The sequence below is a fragment of the Elephantulus edwardii genome, unplaced genomic scaffold (genome assembly GCF_000299155.1).
Source record: "Elephantulus edwardii isolate Elephantulus edwardi_28Jun2011 unplaced genomic scaffold, EleEdw1.0 scaffold00243, whole genome shotgun sequence".
NCBI lineage: Eukaryota > Metazoa > Chordata > Mammalia > Macroscelidea > Macroscelididae > Elephantulus > Elephantulus edwardii.
In genome coordinates this window covers 660,365-677,910 of record NW_006399993.1, presented here as the reverse complement: position 1 = coordinate 677,910, position 17,546 = coordinate 660,365, and the positions used below count along the sequence as shown (strand labels likewise).

Here is a 17,546-nt window from a genome sequence, read left to right as displayed (position 1 = left end):
GAGTAGCGATTTTGAAAAATAACATAACATGGGAGAGGCTAGAAGGTATTATGCTGAGTGAACTAACTCAGACACATAAGAACAAATACTGTCCACAACAATTATTGTAAAAACAGGACAACAATGAGATGTGTATGTATATACAAAGAGAGCAGTGGATCTGAGGGTGGGGAAGGAGGAAGGAGGAAGGAGGGAACAGGGTGAAATATACATGAGAGAGATACAATTTAAAAAAAATTTAAAAAATGCAATGAAGTGAGGGAGAGGAGAGCAAAAACTAATGGATAAATGGATAATGGGTTCATTAGGCCTTCTAGTTCATGAATTACATAAATCAATGGTACTTAGTGATATAAAACTATTTCTATAAATGATTGTGTGGAAAACTAATGAATTATAAGCCTTTACTCAAATAAAGAAAATACAATGAAGTGTTTGAAAAAAGAAAACAAAACACTCCTATAGAATCAGTTTGGAGATTGCCATGGAGAAAAGATTGAAACTCAATTATTTCATCTTACTTGGATTCACAATCAACACTCTTGATACAAGCAGTCAAGAGATCAGGAGACTTGTTGCATTGGGAAAATCTGTAGTCAGAGATCTCTCTAAATTACTGAGAACAATGATGTCAGTTTGAAGACTAAGGTGCTCCTGGTTCAGGCCACAGTCTTTTTTAATCACTTTCTATGCATCTGAGAGCTGGACGATGAATACTATGACAGAGGAATTGATGCCTTTGAGCTGTGGTGTTGGAGAAGAGTACTGAATATACCATGGACTGCCAAAAGAATGGATGTGTCTTGGGGAAAGTGCAGCCAGAGTGTTCCCTGGAGGCAAGGAAGGAAAAGCTTCATCTCACATACTTTGGGGGTGTTATTAGGAGAGACTTTCTTTGAAGACCTTCAATGAGATGGATTGACACAGTGACTGCAGTAGTGGGTTCAAGGGTGTTAGAGATGATGAGGATGACACAGACAGGATAGGGTTCAGATCTGTTGTTAATAGGTTCACTATGAGTCGTACTCAACTAGAAGACACCTAACAACAACATGGAGTCAGTTATAACTCATGAAAACCTTCTATCAGGTTTCCAAGGATATAAATTTTAACAAGAGTTAATTGTCACATCCTTCTCTACCAGTGTGGCTGGTGGATTCAACACATAAAACACTATGCTACCTCTTAGATAAAATTCATTTTGAAAGCTATCTGCAGGAGCCGAGTTCTACAGAAGCTTGTTGGTTGGGATTGGAACAAGCTTGGAAGCAGGAGTGGCATCCACTTCCAAAATGGCTTGTCTCCGGAAACTCCATGAACATGGAGAAATGACCAAAGTGTACAAGTGTTCAGGTCTTTCGTCGCTATGAGTTGTCTAGGACTCGACGGCAATTAACAATAACAACAACAACAACAACGAGAGAGCTCTGTTGGCCTAGTGGACAGAAAGTTAATCACCAAGCCCGAGGTGAGTGATTTTAATCTGTGGCCCTCAGGCCTGGTTTGTTTTTGTCAAACATTCTTCTAAGTGGTATAGCACTGATCTGTGCATTGCTGTATAGAGGTAACTCGTGGTTGCTGTGACTCTAAACACTGTGACACTGATGTGTCAAATGTGATAATGGTTACCCACGGTGAACAGTGTTTGGTGGAGCTTCCCGATTTAAACAAGCTTGGAAACAGGAGTGATATCCACTTCCAAAATGGCTTGCCTCCGGAAACTCTATGAACTTGGAGAAACGACCCAAGGTATACAAGTGTTCAGGTCTTTTGTTCATAAGATCGCTATGAGTCGTCTATGACTCGATGGTACTTAAAAACAACAACAGCAACAACAACCCCTTAGAACTTGTTAGCTGCTGTCAAGTGGGCTCCCCCTTGTAGCAGCTGTTTCAGATATCTAGTGCAATTATAACAGAGAACACAAATGGATGGCTTTAACAAACAGAAAATCATCCTTTTACAGTTTAAAACAATCACAGGCCATCGAGTCAAACTCCTAGCTGACCCTCCAGCGGGTTTTCACAGTAAATAGCACAGGAGGAGATTGTCCATCATTGTCCTGTTGAGCAAATAGTGGATTCAAACCACCTGCTGGTTCAGTTCTATCCACTTGGCCCTCAGAACTATTTACAGTTTGTTATTGTTATGTTTTAAAATGGGAAAGATCTGGTGTGGAAAACAATGTATATGAACTTTGTAAATAAACCAGTATAAAATTAAAAAACACACAAACAAAATAAAACCACCTCAATGTCTTTGAGTCAGAGCTGACCCATAGCTGACCCTCCAGCAGGTTTTCAGACTCATCCTTCTCCCATGGAGCTGCTGGTGGATTCAAGCTATGTGCCCTTGGGATTGCAGTGCAGCTTCTTAACACTATGTTGTTGTTGTTGTTATGTGCTGTCGAGTCGCTTGCGACTCATAGCGACCCTATGTACAACAGCCCTAAACTCTGCTCGGTCCTGTGCCAATCGCACTGTCTCTGACACTCCCATCCCAGTTATCCTAGTCAATGAATCAATCCATCTCATAGAGGGCCTTCCCCTTGCGCTGTCCCTCCATCCTCCCAAGCATGATGTCCTGCTCCAGGGACCGGTCTCTCCTCACAACATGTCCGAAGTAAGTTAGACGGAGCCTCAGAATCCTTGCCTCCAGGGAGCCACCCGGTTTAACCCTTTCCAGGACAAATCTGTTTGTTTTCCTAGCAGTCCATGGTATTCTCAATACTCTTCTCCAGCACCACAGCTCAAAGGCATCAATTCTCCTTTTATCCTCCTTGGTCATTGTCCAGCTCTCTGATGCATAACAAGTGATTGTGAAGACCATGGCTGTATCAAACACACCTTAGTCTCCAGAAAGACACCATTGCTCTTCAGTACTTTGGAGAGGTCCCTAACAGCAGACTTTCCCATGACAATGCGCCTTTTAATTTCCTGGCTACTGGTGCCAAGAGTGTTGACTGTGGAGCCAAGCAAACTAAAGCTGTGTACAATCTCAATCTCTTCACCATCAATCCTGATGCTGCCAATTGGTCCAGTGGTGAGAATCTTTGTCTTCTTGACATTGAGCCTCAATCCATATTGGAGGCTGCAGTCCATATTGGAGACTGCAGCCTCTTAACAGTTAAACCACTTTAATCACTAGAGCTCCCTATGTATAGTTTAGGAGATAAAGAAAAAACCCCAAAATAAAAATCCCTCAAACTCATTGAGTTGGAATCGACACATAGATGACACTGCTTCCAAAGCTGTTAATTATATGAGAAGAGGTTGTTCATCTTTTTCTTTTTGAGCCACTGGTGGATTTGAACTACTTTTTGTTGTTGTTAAGTGTCATCGAGTCGACTACAAAAAATAGCGACCTTATGAAAAACGGATCTGAACCTTGTCCTCTTCTGAACTATCTTCACTATTTCTGATACATTCCAATCCATTTAGGAGACTACAAATCTAAACTCCTCTTAGGTCTCTTTTGAGATAAAAGATGTTATAGGACACATCCTGGAGAACCTCCCTTACATCAGATGAGAACTGTTTGAATGTTTGTATGTGCCATCAGGTAGGAACCAACTCATAGCTGACCCTCCAGCGAGTTTTCAGAAGCTGTTAAGTCACATGAGAAGAGATTGTCCAGCTCTCTCAGGTAGAGCCTCCAGCTGTGAACCACCTGCCTTTGTTTTGGCTGACACCATGAGTTTAGATTTCTAGTCTCCTAAATATATTTGAACTTACCAGAGATAGTGAAGATAGTTCTGGAGAGGACAAGGTTCAGATCTCTTTCATAAGGTTGCTATTGTTTGTGGTCTACCTGATGGCACTTAACAACAACAACAACAACAACAACAACAACAAAAAGTAGTTCAAATCCTACCCAGTAGGCTACCAGCTAATCCTTTTATAATATTTGGCTTGTCGGATCATGGGGGATCATTACATAGTTTCCACATTATATCATTATTGTTGTTGTTAGATGCCACTGAGTTGACTACTATTCATGGCAACCTGATGAACAATGGATCTGAGCCCTGCTCTATTCTGTGCCATTACCACCATCTCTAATATACTTGAGCCACAGTCTCTGTTGAGGTCTTCTCCTCTTTAGCTGACCTCTCTCTCTAAGCACGATGTCTTTTTCCAAGGACTGTCTCTTCTTACCAACTTGCCCCAAGTAAGTGAGATGAAGTTTCACTGCCCTGGCTGCATCTGTCCAAGACATATTTGTTTGTTCTTGTGCAGTCCATGGGATATTCAGTACTTATCTCCAATAGCACAACTCAAAGGCAGTGATTCTTCTTTTGTCATCTTATTCATTGCCTACTTTCAGGTTGTTGTTATGTGCAGTCCAATTGTTTGCGACTCATAGAGACCCTATGTACAATAGTCCTGAAACCTGCTCTATCTTGTGACAACTTTACTGTCTCTGACACACCTACCCTCATTACCTCAGTCACTGAATCAATTAATCTCATCGATTGTCTTCCTCTTTTTCTCTGTCCCTCCACCTTCCCAACCATGATGTTCCTTCTCCAAGGACTGGTCCCTTCTTGAACCAAGTTCAAAGTATGTCAGATGAAGCCTCAGCATTCTTGCCTCCAAGGAGCAGCCTGGCTTCACCCTCTCTAGGACAAACCTGTTTGTTCTCCTGGTAGTCCATGGTATATTCAACACTCTTCTCCAGCACCACAGCTCAAAGTCTTCAATTCTCTTTACATCATCCCTAGTCATTGTCCAGCTCTCTGACACATAACAAGCAATTGTGAAGATCATGGCCTGTGTCAGGCACACCTTAGTCTCCAGACTGACATTGTTCCTCTTCAGGTTTTCCCAGTATAATTAGTCTTTTGATTTCCTGGCTGCTGGTATCAAGAATGTTGGTTATGAAGCCAAGAAAACTGAAGCTGTTAACAATCTAAATCTGTCCACCATCTATCATAATGCTACCAATCGGCCCAGTGGTGAGAATCTGTTTTCTTGATGATGATCTTCAATCCATATTGAAGACAGCAGTTCTTGACCTTTCCTATGTAATTAAAAGATCATGGCTTGAGTCAGATTCACCTTAGTCTTTAAATTAATATTGTTGCTCTTTGGAGAGTAAACTAACAGACATCAGTCTTTAAACCATTTGGAGTTTAAAACTCTTTGGAGAGGTTCCTGACAGCAGATTTTCCTAATGCAACATATCTTTTGATTTCTTCACTGCCAGTACAAAAGGTATTGATTTTGGATCTAAGTAAGATTAAATTGTTGACAATTTCTATCCTTTCTCCATCTATCATGATGTTATCTATTGGCCCAGTGGTGAGGATTTTTGTTTTGTTGATGGTAAGATGTAATCTATATTGAAGGCTGTAGTCTTTGATCTTCTGCAGAAAGCGCTTTATGTCCTTGCTTTCAGGCAAGCAAGGCTGTGTCTCCTGCATAATGAAGGTAGTTAATGAGTCTTCCTTCAATCTTAATACTATATTTCTCTTCAGATGTTCTGTTTATTGAGTGATTTGCTCAGCACACAGATTGAATACATATGGAGAAAGGATACAGCCTGATGCAATTCCTTCTTGATTTTAAGCCATGTAGTGTTTTCTTACTTTATTTGGACAAGTTTGTTGGTCTAGATTTTATATGAACATAGTTAAGTGTTCTGGAATTCCCAATCTTCTCAATGTGTGCCATAATTTGTTATGACCCACATAGTCAAATGCCTTTGCATAGTCAGCAAAACACTAATAGACATTGTCATTACATACATGTGTTTTGAGGAGACACAGGCCAAACCATGACAGCAACCTTATGCACAATGGAATGAAAGATTGCCCAATCCCGATCCTGGGCCATCTTCACAGTCTCAAACCTACTGTCGTAGCCACCAAGTCCATTTCCTTGAGGGAGCCTTGGTGCCTTAAGCATCAGGCTGCTAGCCAAAACGTCAGTGGTTGGTTTCTACCAGCAGCTCCATGGGAGAAACATGGATGTTCCCCCCCATAAAAGGGTCACTATGCAGCCAAAAGGATGACAGTGAGTTTGGGTTTTTCCCAGAAGTTTACCATCCCCCCTAAAACCATTCTTCCTTTCCCCCTCCCTCTCACCCACCTCTTGCGACCATTTATAAACCTTGATCTCTACACAGCTGCCCATTCTAGATAACTCACAGAGGTAAAATCATGCAATACTTGTCCTTTTGTGACCTGTTGAACTCAGTCTAATGCTGTCAAACATTTCAAAACCCACTGGAGGGTCAGCTATGGGTTGGTTCCAACTCTATAGTACACAATAACAATGTTTTCAAAGTTCATACATGTTGTATGTACTTCATTCAATTCACATGAACAATATAAATTTGCTATTTTAACTCCTGCCAAGTGTATATAATATGGTGGCATCTGTCACACTCATAATGTCATACAACCTTCAACACTATTTGATTCTCAAACTTTTTTATCACTCTAAGAAGGAATTCTGTACCATTTAAGCAATAACTTCCCTTTTCTCCCTCTTTAACCCCATGATAACCACTAATGTTCTTTATGTTTCTAAGCATTTTTCTATCCTAAGATCTCATGTAAATTAGGTAGTACAATATTTGTTCTTTTATGTCTGTAAGGCTCATCCTTTCATAGCATGTATTAGAATGTCATCTCTATTACGGCTCCATTCACTGTTGACATGCTCACTGTGACTTCTTTTTTTTAAATTTTTTTATTGATATTTTAACACAATTTTACTGAAAACTTGGATTTCCATTCATTCATTGTTGGGCATTTTCCTCCACAACCCCCCAGTTCACTTTTCTCTTTAAGAAAATTATTTCGTTGTTGTACAATTTCCCCCTTCCCCTTGCCCCTAGTCTGCTTTGCTATGCACCTCTTATCCTGGACTGTTGTCATGTACATAACACCTAATCATATATTTCTTTTAGATAGTTCTTTCCCTCATTTATTTAAATGCTGTGTTCATTATTTATCCCCTTTTTTCTTAGTTTCTTCCCATCCCCGATGTCAGTCCTGTTTTATAACAGTGACGTTATACAGTATTTGTCCTTTTATGACTGAGATATTTCACTCAGTATAATGTCCTATAGGGTAACCCATTTTTTATAATATTTTCTGAGTTCCTTATTTTTCAGTGCTGCATAGTATTTCATTATGTGACTATACTACAGCTTCTCTATCCATTTGTTAATGTGCATTAAGGTTGCTTCCATCTCTTTGCTAAAGTGGACAATACAACAATAAACATTGGTGTGCATATATCTGTTTGGGTGGCAGTTCTGGTTTTTTAGGGTATATTCCCACCAGTGGAATTGCTGGGTCAAATGGTATTTCTATTTCCAACTTTTTGAGAAAGCGCCAAACTGCCTTCCATAGTGGTTGCACCATTCACTGTGGCTTCTACTTCTAAAGTGTCTTTATCTCAGCCAACAGGGCCGTACCTCTGAGTTCTAGGGCCAGTACAAATGCTTGTCTGAGGTGATTCTCAATGCAGAATGAAATCCAACCCAACTCTAAGTCTGAACTCTCTCCTCTGACCTTAAGAAGGTCCATTCTCTCTCCCGGGTCCCTCCACAGTGGCTAGTCAAAGGCATGTCCCAACCTAGCTCTGCTTTGATATCCTGTCAGCATCACCACTTCTTTGAAACTCTCATTCCTTGCACACAGATGGAAGCACAGAAGAGTATTCCAACCCAGGATTGCATTTCACTCCCCCAGCCACATCCTCCCCATCTTATAGTCCAGTATTCTGAAGGGTATTGACAGATTCCTTTCCTACTTATGAGTTGTATAGCTTTGGAAAAAGTCATCTAATTGATCTGTGCCCCAGTTTCATTTTGTACAAAGGGAATGAATAGTAAACCTCACCTCACAGAGGTACAGAGAATGAAAGGAATTAGCATTGTAAAGAGCCCAGCCTGTCTGACACTGAGTAAGGATTCAGTAACAATCATTCTCTCCTCTCCACCTTCTGGGAAACTGAGGCTGGTTAGGCAATACGTTTGACAAGAAGGAACCAGTTAGGTCAAGCTGAGAAGCCTGAAGTTTAAGAAGGACTGACAGGAGGCGCTCAAACATGCCTCTTCCTAACCTGAGCTACAGAGAGTTTCTGAATTTATGCAGTTTTTCCTTGCAGATGCCACCTCCTATACATCACTGTACAATCTGCTGAACTTCCCTGTGGGCGTAGTGCCTGTCACCACCGTGACATCACATGACGAAGAGGAGCTAGAATATTACAAGGGCTACTATGGAGATGAAAATGACAAAAATTTCCGGAAGGTCAGTTTCTTTCTTAATTCGGCTTCCTCTGGGGCTCAAATATAACTGGAGCAGGTCAGGATTGAGGGTAGTCATTTCTAAGGTTTGACTTGCTACAGTTTCAGCCTCATTCCTGAGGTCACAGCATTTAATCTCTACATCAGTCCCTGTCCTTGTCAGAGGGGAGCACCTTGAAAAATCATTGACATTTGGCACCTCTGTAGAGAAAAATTACCTTAAAATGGCAGAGGTTCCTGGCTAGTTTTCTGAGACACTGGACACAACACAGCTTCTCTATTGGCATCATTTTCTTTGTCAGGAAAATGGAAATAATGCCAATGTTGCACTAAACATTAAATCAGAAAAATGAAGCAACTAGCCCAAGACTTTGTATGTAAAAAGTATTCAATAATTGCTACTAACCTGTGAGAGACAGGACCTGACTGAACTGATCTGTTTTTCTGAGTCTCAGAAGTTTTCTGCCTTTGACAAAGTGCAGTCTTACCACTTCTCTTTTGCTTGTTTTGGTGGAAAATATCTGAGATTTCCCTTCTCTGATAGGCTTGTGCCTTATACAGCTTTCAACTTTTGCAGGTTTTATTTTTACCATAACATAAATTCAGAGGTTCATAAAAGGAAGTTTGTCCTATACATTTTTAACTGCATTCTAAAAGAACAACAATTTTTTGGTTAGAGTGGACAAGGAACCTGACTCTGAGAAGTAAGCATGTCTGAGTCAGACATTAAGTAACACTATTTTCTCCAAAAATTAACTTTCATTTTAGAGTTCTCCAGTGGAACTACTGACCTGAATTCTGAGAAAATAACAGTAGTGATATTATCTAACATACCTTGAGATATGACTACACTCTATATTCCAGGAGCTATTTGAAAGTGTGTTTTATATATATGTGTGTATATAATTATATTTATTAATGATATATATTAATTACACATATATATTCAATTGTGAGGTAGGTAAATGAGAAAACAGAGGCTCAGAGAGGTTAAGAGACTTGGTCAAGGCCACACAACCACCTGGACAGGAAGTGTTCAAAGAGTTTAAAGACAGGTGGTCTGGCTCCAGGGGCAAAGGCAAAATAAAGGTTTGTATGGTATCATAATGCAATGGAAACATATTTTAATTCATCTCCCCTCAGCCTCAATATTTGAATTTTTAAAAGTATGCTTTGATTTCATGGTAAGAACTCAGACTGCACCTCACGCTTTTGGGCCCAGGTTTGGGGTCAAGACACAAAGCTTACTCTTCACTGCAGAAGTGTAACCAGCATAATCAGGAAGGACACTAGATCCAGGCTTTGGACCTGCATATAACTTCCCCTACTGAGAAAATAAAACTAATTTCTTTACAGAATCAAAACTGATCAATAGGGAGCAAGTTTTACACCTTAACCCTTGAGAATTGTAGGCAAAGTCTGAACAATGGTTTCAGGCCTCACTGATTTCTGAGAAGGCTTGGAACTCTGAGGTACAGGACAACTCTGTCTTAATGCTGGCTGGACTTTTTAGACTGATGTATGTCCTAGGGCTAGCCCTCAGGGCGGAGCGCAGAGCAGTGTGGGTGGTGAGAAGAGCCAGGCAAGGGTCTCCTGAGCAGGAAGCAAGTACTGACTGTCTTTCCCAATAGGCGGTGGCAGGATCCGTGGGACTTCCAGTGGCTGTACAGTGCATAGCATTGCCATGGGAAGATGAGCTCTGTCTTCGGTTAATGAAGGAGGTGGATACCTTGGTCAAGAAACAGAAGGGGCCCAAGTGAAAGGCCTCTCCTTCTCCAGAGACCGCCTGAGATCCTCACTCAAGTCCACTTCAGATGGGCCTTCTTTCTCATGTCTTTTCCTTCCCAAAGCCCACCAGACCCCTTCTCTTGGTGTTCCCTTTGTGTGAGTATTCAATACATGCACTCTTTGGATTGGCTCAAAATGGAGAACAGGTGGAGGGATTCTCAATAAACACTTTTGGAGCGACCAAATTTGTTGTGATCAATCTGTACTCTGGGCAGGATTATATCGCCTCCAGGTAGTCTTCTACCTCCAGCTGCTCCCCTAATGTTCAGTCCTCCAAATGCTACTTCAGATTGCAGCAGAGAGAGCCCCAAATTCAGGGCTGAAAACCTGAGGCCAAGTCCTGGCTCTACCACTGGCTTGCTGTGTGACTTCCCTATTGCAACCTCAGTTCCCTCATCTGCAAAAGAATGAAGTAAGGTGAAGTCCTACAATCCTTGCTTCTAAAGAGTATTCTGGCTGCACTTCTTCCAAAACAAGAGTTATTCTTTGTTCTTTTGGTTGGTTGCTGTTATGTGCCATTGAGTTGCTTGCGACTCATAGTGACCCTTTGACAACAGCTCTGAATCCTGCTCTACCTTATCCAATTTCATTGTCTCTGACACACTTACCCCCCAACACTGAGTCAATCCATCTCATCCAGGTTCTTCTTCTCTTGCACTGTCCCTTCACCTTTCCAAGTATAATGTTCCTCTCCAAGGACTGGTTCCTCATTACAACATGCCCAAAGTATGTCAGACAAAGCTTCAAAATCCTTGCCTCCAAGGAGCAGCCTGATTTCACTCTCTCTGTTTGCTCTCTTAGTAGTCCATGGTATAGTCAGTACTCTTCTCTAGCACCACAATTAAAGGCATTGATTCTTCTCTCATCCTTACTCAGTCATTGCCCAGCTCCCTGATGCATAGCAAGTAATGTGAAGATTATAGCCTGGATCAGGCGCATCTTAGTCTCTAGACTGACAACATCATTGTTCTTCAATACTCTCGAGAGGTCCATGACAGCAGATTTTCCCAATGCAATTCATTTTTTTATTTCCTGACTGTTGGTGCAAGAGTGTTGATTGTGGAACCAAGAAAGTTGAAGCTGTTAACAGTCTCAATCTCTTCACCATCTATCATGATGCTGCCAGTTGGCCCAGTGGTGAGACTCTTTGTTTTCTTGATGCTGAGTTTCAATATATTGAAGGCTGTAGTCCTTGACCTTCTGCAGCGAATGCCTCAGGTTCTCAGTTTCCGCAAGCAAGGTTGTGTCATCTGCATAACACAGGTTGTTGATGAGTCTTCCTCCAATCGTGATGCCAGATTCCTCCTCATAGAGCCCAGCCTCCTGGGTGATCTGTTTCACATATAGATTGAAAAGATATGGCAAAGGCACATGGTTCGAATCTACCAGATGCTCCGCTGGAGAAGGAGAGGCAATCTCCTGTGCCAGTCAGTCTGACTTAAAAGTACACACACAAAATAAAGGGGGAAAAGATATGGCACTAACGTGCATCTCTGGCATACACCTCTTTTAATTTTGAACCATGCAGTGTTTCCTTGCTCTGTTCTGATGACTGCCTCCTGGTCCAAATACAGATTTCTCTTAAGCACAATCAAGTGTTCTGGGATTCCCATTCCTCTCAGAGTCAGCCACAGTTTGTTGTGATTCACACATTCAAATGCCTTTACATAGTTAATGAAACACAGATAGACATTTTCTGGTACTCTCTGCTTTCAACTAAGATCCACCTAACATTGGCTATAATATCCTTAGTGCCATGGCCTCTTCTAAACACAGGCTGCACATTTGGCAGTTTTCTGTTGACATGCTGCTCTAGCTGTTTTTGGATAATTTTCAGCAGGATCTTACTTGCATGTGATGTTAATGATATAGTTCTATAATTTCCACACACTGTTGCATTACCTTCTTTTGGAATGGAAACAAATAAGGATCTTTTCCAGTCAGTTGGCCAGGTGGTTGTCCTCCAGATTTCTTGGCACAGCCTGGTGAGCATGTCCAGGGCAATGTCCGTTTGTTGAAATATATGAGTTGATGTGCTGTCAAATCCTGGGGCCTTGTTTTGTGCTAATTCTTTCAGAGCAGCTTAAACTTACCCTTCATCACTGCAGGTTCTTGCTCATATGTTGCTTCATTAAATTTTGTGTCAGTCAATTTATTTTGTTATGGTGGCTCTGTGTACTCTTCACATCTTCTTTTTATGCTTCCTGGGTCTTCAAAATTTTGCCCACAGCATCCTTAAGTAATGCAACTCAAGCCGTGACTTTGTTCTTCAGTTCATGGTATATTCAATATTCTTCATTAACACCACAACTCAAAGGCATTGATTTTCTTTTCTTTCTTATTGTCGTTGTTGGGTGCTGTCTAGTCAGTAGGACTTGTAGTGATTTTATGAACAACAGATCTGAACCCTGTCCTACCCTCATCATCACTGACACACTCAAGGCCATTGCTACAGTAACTGTGTTAATCCATTTCACTGAGGCTCTTCCTCTCTTTCACTTTTCCTAAAAATAGCCTCTCTGTGCAACATGCTTAAAATATGTGAGGTAAAGTTTCTCCACCCTTGCCTCTAAGGAGCACTCAGCTGCTTTCCACCCTCCACCCTCCAACATATCTGTTCTTTGGGCAGTCTATAGGATGGATATTCAGTACTCTCCAAAAACCATAACTCAAAGGCCCACATTCTTCTGTCATCCTTACTCATTGTTCAACTCTCAGATGCATAGCAAGTGACTGAAAAGACCATCATGGCCTGAATCAGGTACACCTTAATCTTCAAACTGACATCATTGCTCCTCAGTAATTTGGAGAGGTCCCTGACAGCGGACTTACCTAATGAAATATGTTTCCTGATCTTCTGACTGCTGATGTTTATTGTGGATGCAAGTAAGATGAAATGGATGATAATTTCAATCTTTTCTCCATTAATTATGATGTTGTCTATTGGCCCACTGGTGAAAATTTTTGTTTTCTTGATGTTGAGATGGAATTCATATTGAAGGCCGTGGTCTCTGATCTTCCATAGCAAACGCTTCAAGTATTCTTCACTTTCAGTAAGCAAGGTTGCATCCTCTGCATAACAAAGGATGTTGGTGAGGTTTCCTCTGATTGCAAAGCCACATTCTTCTTCAATAGAGTCCAGTTTCTCAAATCATTTGCTCAGCTTAAAGATTGAATACATATGGAGAATGGATATAACCATAATGTATACCTTTCTGGATTTTAAACCATTTTCTGAATCCTTGTTTTGTCCAGACAATGGCTTCTTGGTCTAGGTATAGGTTTTGTATGAACACAATAAAGAGTTTTAGAACTCCTCTTCTTCTCAAAGTCAGCCATAGTTTGTTATGATCCACACAGTAATGCCATTGCATAGTAAATAAAATACAAATAGACATTCTTCTGGTATTTTCTGCTTTTAGCCAGGATCCATCAGACATCAGCAATGCTTTCCCTGGTGCCACAGCCCCTTCTAATCCAGCTTGAACTTCTGGCAGTTCTGTGTCAGTGTACTTGTTCTAGTAATTTTTGGATAATTTTTAGCAATTTTTGCTTGCATGTGATCTTAATGATATTGTTTGATAATTTTCATATTCTGTTGGATCATCTTTCCTGTAAATGGGAACAAATATGAATCTTTTTCAGCCAGCCATGAAGCTGTCCTCTAAATTTCCTGATGAGAACATTTAGGGCTACATCTGTTAATTGAAATATGTCAATTGGTATCACACAGATTCTTGGAGCTTTATTATTTTGCCAATACCTTCAGTGCAGCTTGAACTTCTTCCATCATTACCATTGGTTCTTGTTCATATGAGACTTCCTGAAATTTTTCATCATCAACCAATTCTTTTTAGTACAATGACTATGTGTATTTCTTCTATCTTCTTTTGATGCTTCCTGGATCATTCAAGATTTTGCCCACAGCATCTCTCTGTATTGCAACTTTGAATTACTAGCTTAAATTTGGCCTGAATTTGTTTTTCAGTTCTTTAAGCTTTAGAAATGCTGAGTGAGTTTCCCCCTCTTATTCTCCAGGTGTTTGCACATTCTGCTGTAACATTTTGCTTTCTTCTTGAGCTACCCTTTGAAATCTTCCACTCAGCTCTTTTACTTTGGCATCTCAACACTAATGCAATTTCCACAGTCTCTTCTAGACATTCATTTTTGCTTTTTTCTTTCTTCTCTGTCTTTGCAAAGACCGTTTGTTCTCTTCGTGGATTATATCTTTGATGCCATCACAACTCCTCTGGTTTTTTGATAATTGGTATTCAATGTCCCAAACCTATTCTTAAGATGAACAAAGACGAAATAAGATGAAATTCATTGTCCAACTTTCACAAGAAAAAAAAAAAGAGAGGAAGACCCTAAATGAGATGCACCTTAAGCACAGCAGAGATTGGGGGGGGACGGTGCATGATCCGGCAGGGTTTGGTTTTATTGTACAAGGTGTTGCTCTGAGTTTGAGTCAGCTTGACAGCACCTGACAACCACATGTCTTAATAGAAGCGTACTGCCTCACTTCCTTACTCGGACTGGCTGATGCATTCAGACTGCTGATTTTTTGGCTAGCAGCCCCACACTTAACCCTTGACACCAGCAAATCTTTAGGAGTTGATACCTCAATGCAAAGCAATGGAAATCATTCCACCCATCCAAGATTCGTTAAGTACATCTTTTGAACACAAATGGTAGATTTTGAAGATATAAAAAGGGCTTTACTTAGCCAAGACAAAGACCTCGGGAATCATCTAAGACGGACACATTGACCTCTGCTCTGGAAGGAGAGGATGAGATATGATTGTTGGATTCACTGTCCTGGTTCAGCCACAGAAGCTGAGGTTTATCCAATGTCTTGGATCAGTCCTAGGGTTGCCCTTGATTCAGTGTTTGAATGACTAGTGCCTTGCCTTCCTCCTCCTCTAGGTTGGAGACCTACTAAGGGTCTTGGGGAAAGTTAGAGTCCAGGTTTTCTCTTCTCCCAGCTTCCTACCAGCTGCAACATTCTGGACACCAGAGAGCAGCATTGAGCTTCACGCAGTCTAGTCTCAGCCTCAAACCCATCAGGGCTTCTCTGTTCAGATCTCTTAGTACAAATTCCTTTTCACAGGTGAGGGAAACTAAAAGACAAGGAGACAGGGATAACGGAACACAAAAATAAGCCAGAGTGCTCTTTGAGTTAAACATTTTCAAGTCTTTAAAAATGGAGACAGAATTCTAGTTTGTGCTGAATTTAGCCTGGGAGAAGGGAGTGGTAATTGCCAGCCTAAGAGTCTGAATTAAGGGGAAGAAAGTCCCGTCCTGGGGTTAGATATCCCTCTAGGCTGGTTCCTCCTGAGCTGATGGCAATCCTTTTCCTCAGCTTCCAACTGTAGCTCATTCACTTACTCCTCAGCTGAGCAACACCATCTTCAGCTGAAATCATTCTGTGTGACTCAGAGCCTCTCATTGTGGAAGCTTTCTGAGGTAATATGTATGGGTGCAAGTGGGACCTCTCAGGACAAGGAATCAGCTTCTCCTCCCCTTACCACCACTCATGTCACACCTCTCTCTTTCTGGAGAGAGAAAGAAGAGAGAAGAGAGAGACAGACAGAACACGGACCAGTTTCTGGTTCTGCTATCACTGAGACTTTCTCTCCATTTGTAAAAAGGAAATGATTGCATCTGCCACAGCCTGAAACAAATGCACAAAAGCTTAGGTACAGGGGTCCATTCTCCACTCTTCAATCTGGGATTAGTGTGGGTTAAGAGGTTTAGAGAAGGCAACAGGGTCGGTAACTCCAGCTGAGGAATTTCTTTTAGAAACAAGAAAATTAGGGTGAGGGTTGGTTCTGCAAATATGGGGACTGAGTCCCTTGACTAGGATCCTTTGAGGAGAGATTGCCTTGAGTTCTGGTTTTGCTGTGTATAGTGGAGTGCTGGGAAGACCTGTTCCTCTTTTAGCCCTCAATTTCCTCTGTAGTCCCTTGGAAAACAGGCAGAATTGGTGTCCACTTGCCCCTTTTCTGCCTTTCAGTCCGAAGGTGCCCACCCGTCAGCCCTGCAGCATCTTCAGCCACCTAACACCACCACCACCTTCACCTACCCCACCTCTGTACATTCAGAAACTGTCCAGACTTTCTCAAATCAGTGCCTTTGAGTTATGGTGTTGGAGAAGAGTACTGAATATCTTGTGTGTTGCCAGAAGAACAAATAGAAATGTCTTGGACAAAGTGTGGCCTGAGTGCTCCGATGGTGATGCTCTGTCTTCTATACCATGGCATGTTGCTAAAAGGAGACATCATGCTTGGAAAGGTAGAGGGTCGGTAGAAGAGAGGAAGACCCTCACCAGACGACTGACACAGTGACTGCAGCAATGGGCTCCAGGATGTCAGAAAATGATGAGGTGGGGCAGAGCTCAGATCTGTTGTTCATAAGGTCTTTGTGAGTCCTACTAGACTCCACCACAAGTAAAACAACAGTAACAATCTAGAGTAATAGGAACAGATGGGAGTATTTGCCCCACACAAGTTCGGGGGCGGGAGGGCCAAACAAGCGCACAATGATATTCCAAAGCGCCACAAATATGAAAGGCAACCGGATAGAGAAGGAGGTGGGGAGGAGTTTCTGTTGACCAGGTCTGTTTATCTTTAAATTTGGGGAGGAAGGGAAATCTAGAGGTTGCGGGGTACGGGAGCTCAAATGGGGTTAGGGACACAATTTAGAGATTACTGGTTACCCTCGCTGTGCGCCTGATCCCACGCAGTGCACCCTCGATTCCGCCGCCCGGACGTGCATGCAGCCGATAGAAGCCCGGTGGGGTGGTCCCTGAAGCCCCCTTTCCCCACGGCCCTGGACAGAATCAACCCAGAGGCCGGCAAGCTCCCGGACCGCTCGGCCCGCGCGCTCCGCGCACGGGGCGCCCCGCCCGCCGCGCCTCCCCGGGCGCCCGCATTAAAGCGCATATGCAAGCCATGAATTATCAACTGAAAGGAGTCAATTACCGGCTCTAAAAACGAGTGTCTGCGCCCGGAGCGCCCGGGGCCATCCGCCTATTTACGGAGCGATTTCCCCCGCCCGGATAGGGAGGAGGGATCTCAGGGGGGAGAGAGCCGGAGAGGAACGGAGTCGGAGACCGAGAGAGACCGGCAGAGACAGGCAGAGATAGGGAGAGAAGAAAACTGGGACATGAAGATACGGAAGTCTACAGGGACTCACGCAAAGGCAGCTTCTCTCGCTTTCTCTGCACAGCTAGGCAGGGGGACCCCTCAAGACTTCAGATGTCCTGCTGTCCCTTCCTCGAATGGCAGTATAGGGGTCCCAGCCCCCTCCACTGACCTGAGAGGTTGGACCCCTGGCTAAGGAGCTGAAGAAGGGGTTTGAGGGTAAATCTGGGCCCAGAATGATGGGGACAATTTGCAGAGGGAGCCTGCAGCCTGGGGTCCAGCATCCAGGAGCAGAATGACAGACTGGACTGTGTGACCATGAGAGGAGGGAGGACGTGGTGAGGG

At 42.4% G+C, this 17,546-nt stretch overlaps 1 protein-coding gene across 1 annotated transcript in view; it reads left to right on the top strand.

Moving 5' to 3' along the window:
- FAAH (fatty acid amide hydrolase) overlaps positions 1-17,013 on the top strand; it is a 32,088-nt gene extending 15,075 nt beyond the window's left edge. Inside the window, exons 14-17 of the mRNA XM_006899014.1 lie at positions 8,127-8,272; positions 9,900-10,024; positions 16,073-16,185; positions 16,802-17,013. Coding sequence (XP_006899076.1) covers positions 8,127-8,272; positions 9,900-10,024; positions 16,073-16,185; positions 16,802-17,013 — 596 coding nt within the window. The remainder of the gene's footprint in view (positions 1-8,126; positions 8,273-9,899; positions 10,025-16,072; positions 16,186-16,801) is intronic.
- Positions 17,014-17,546: the final 533 nt, after the last annotated feature.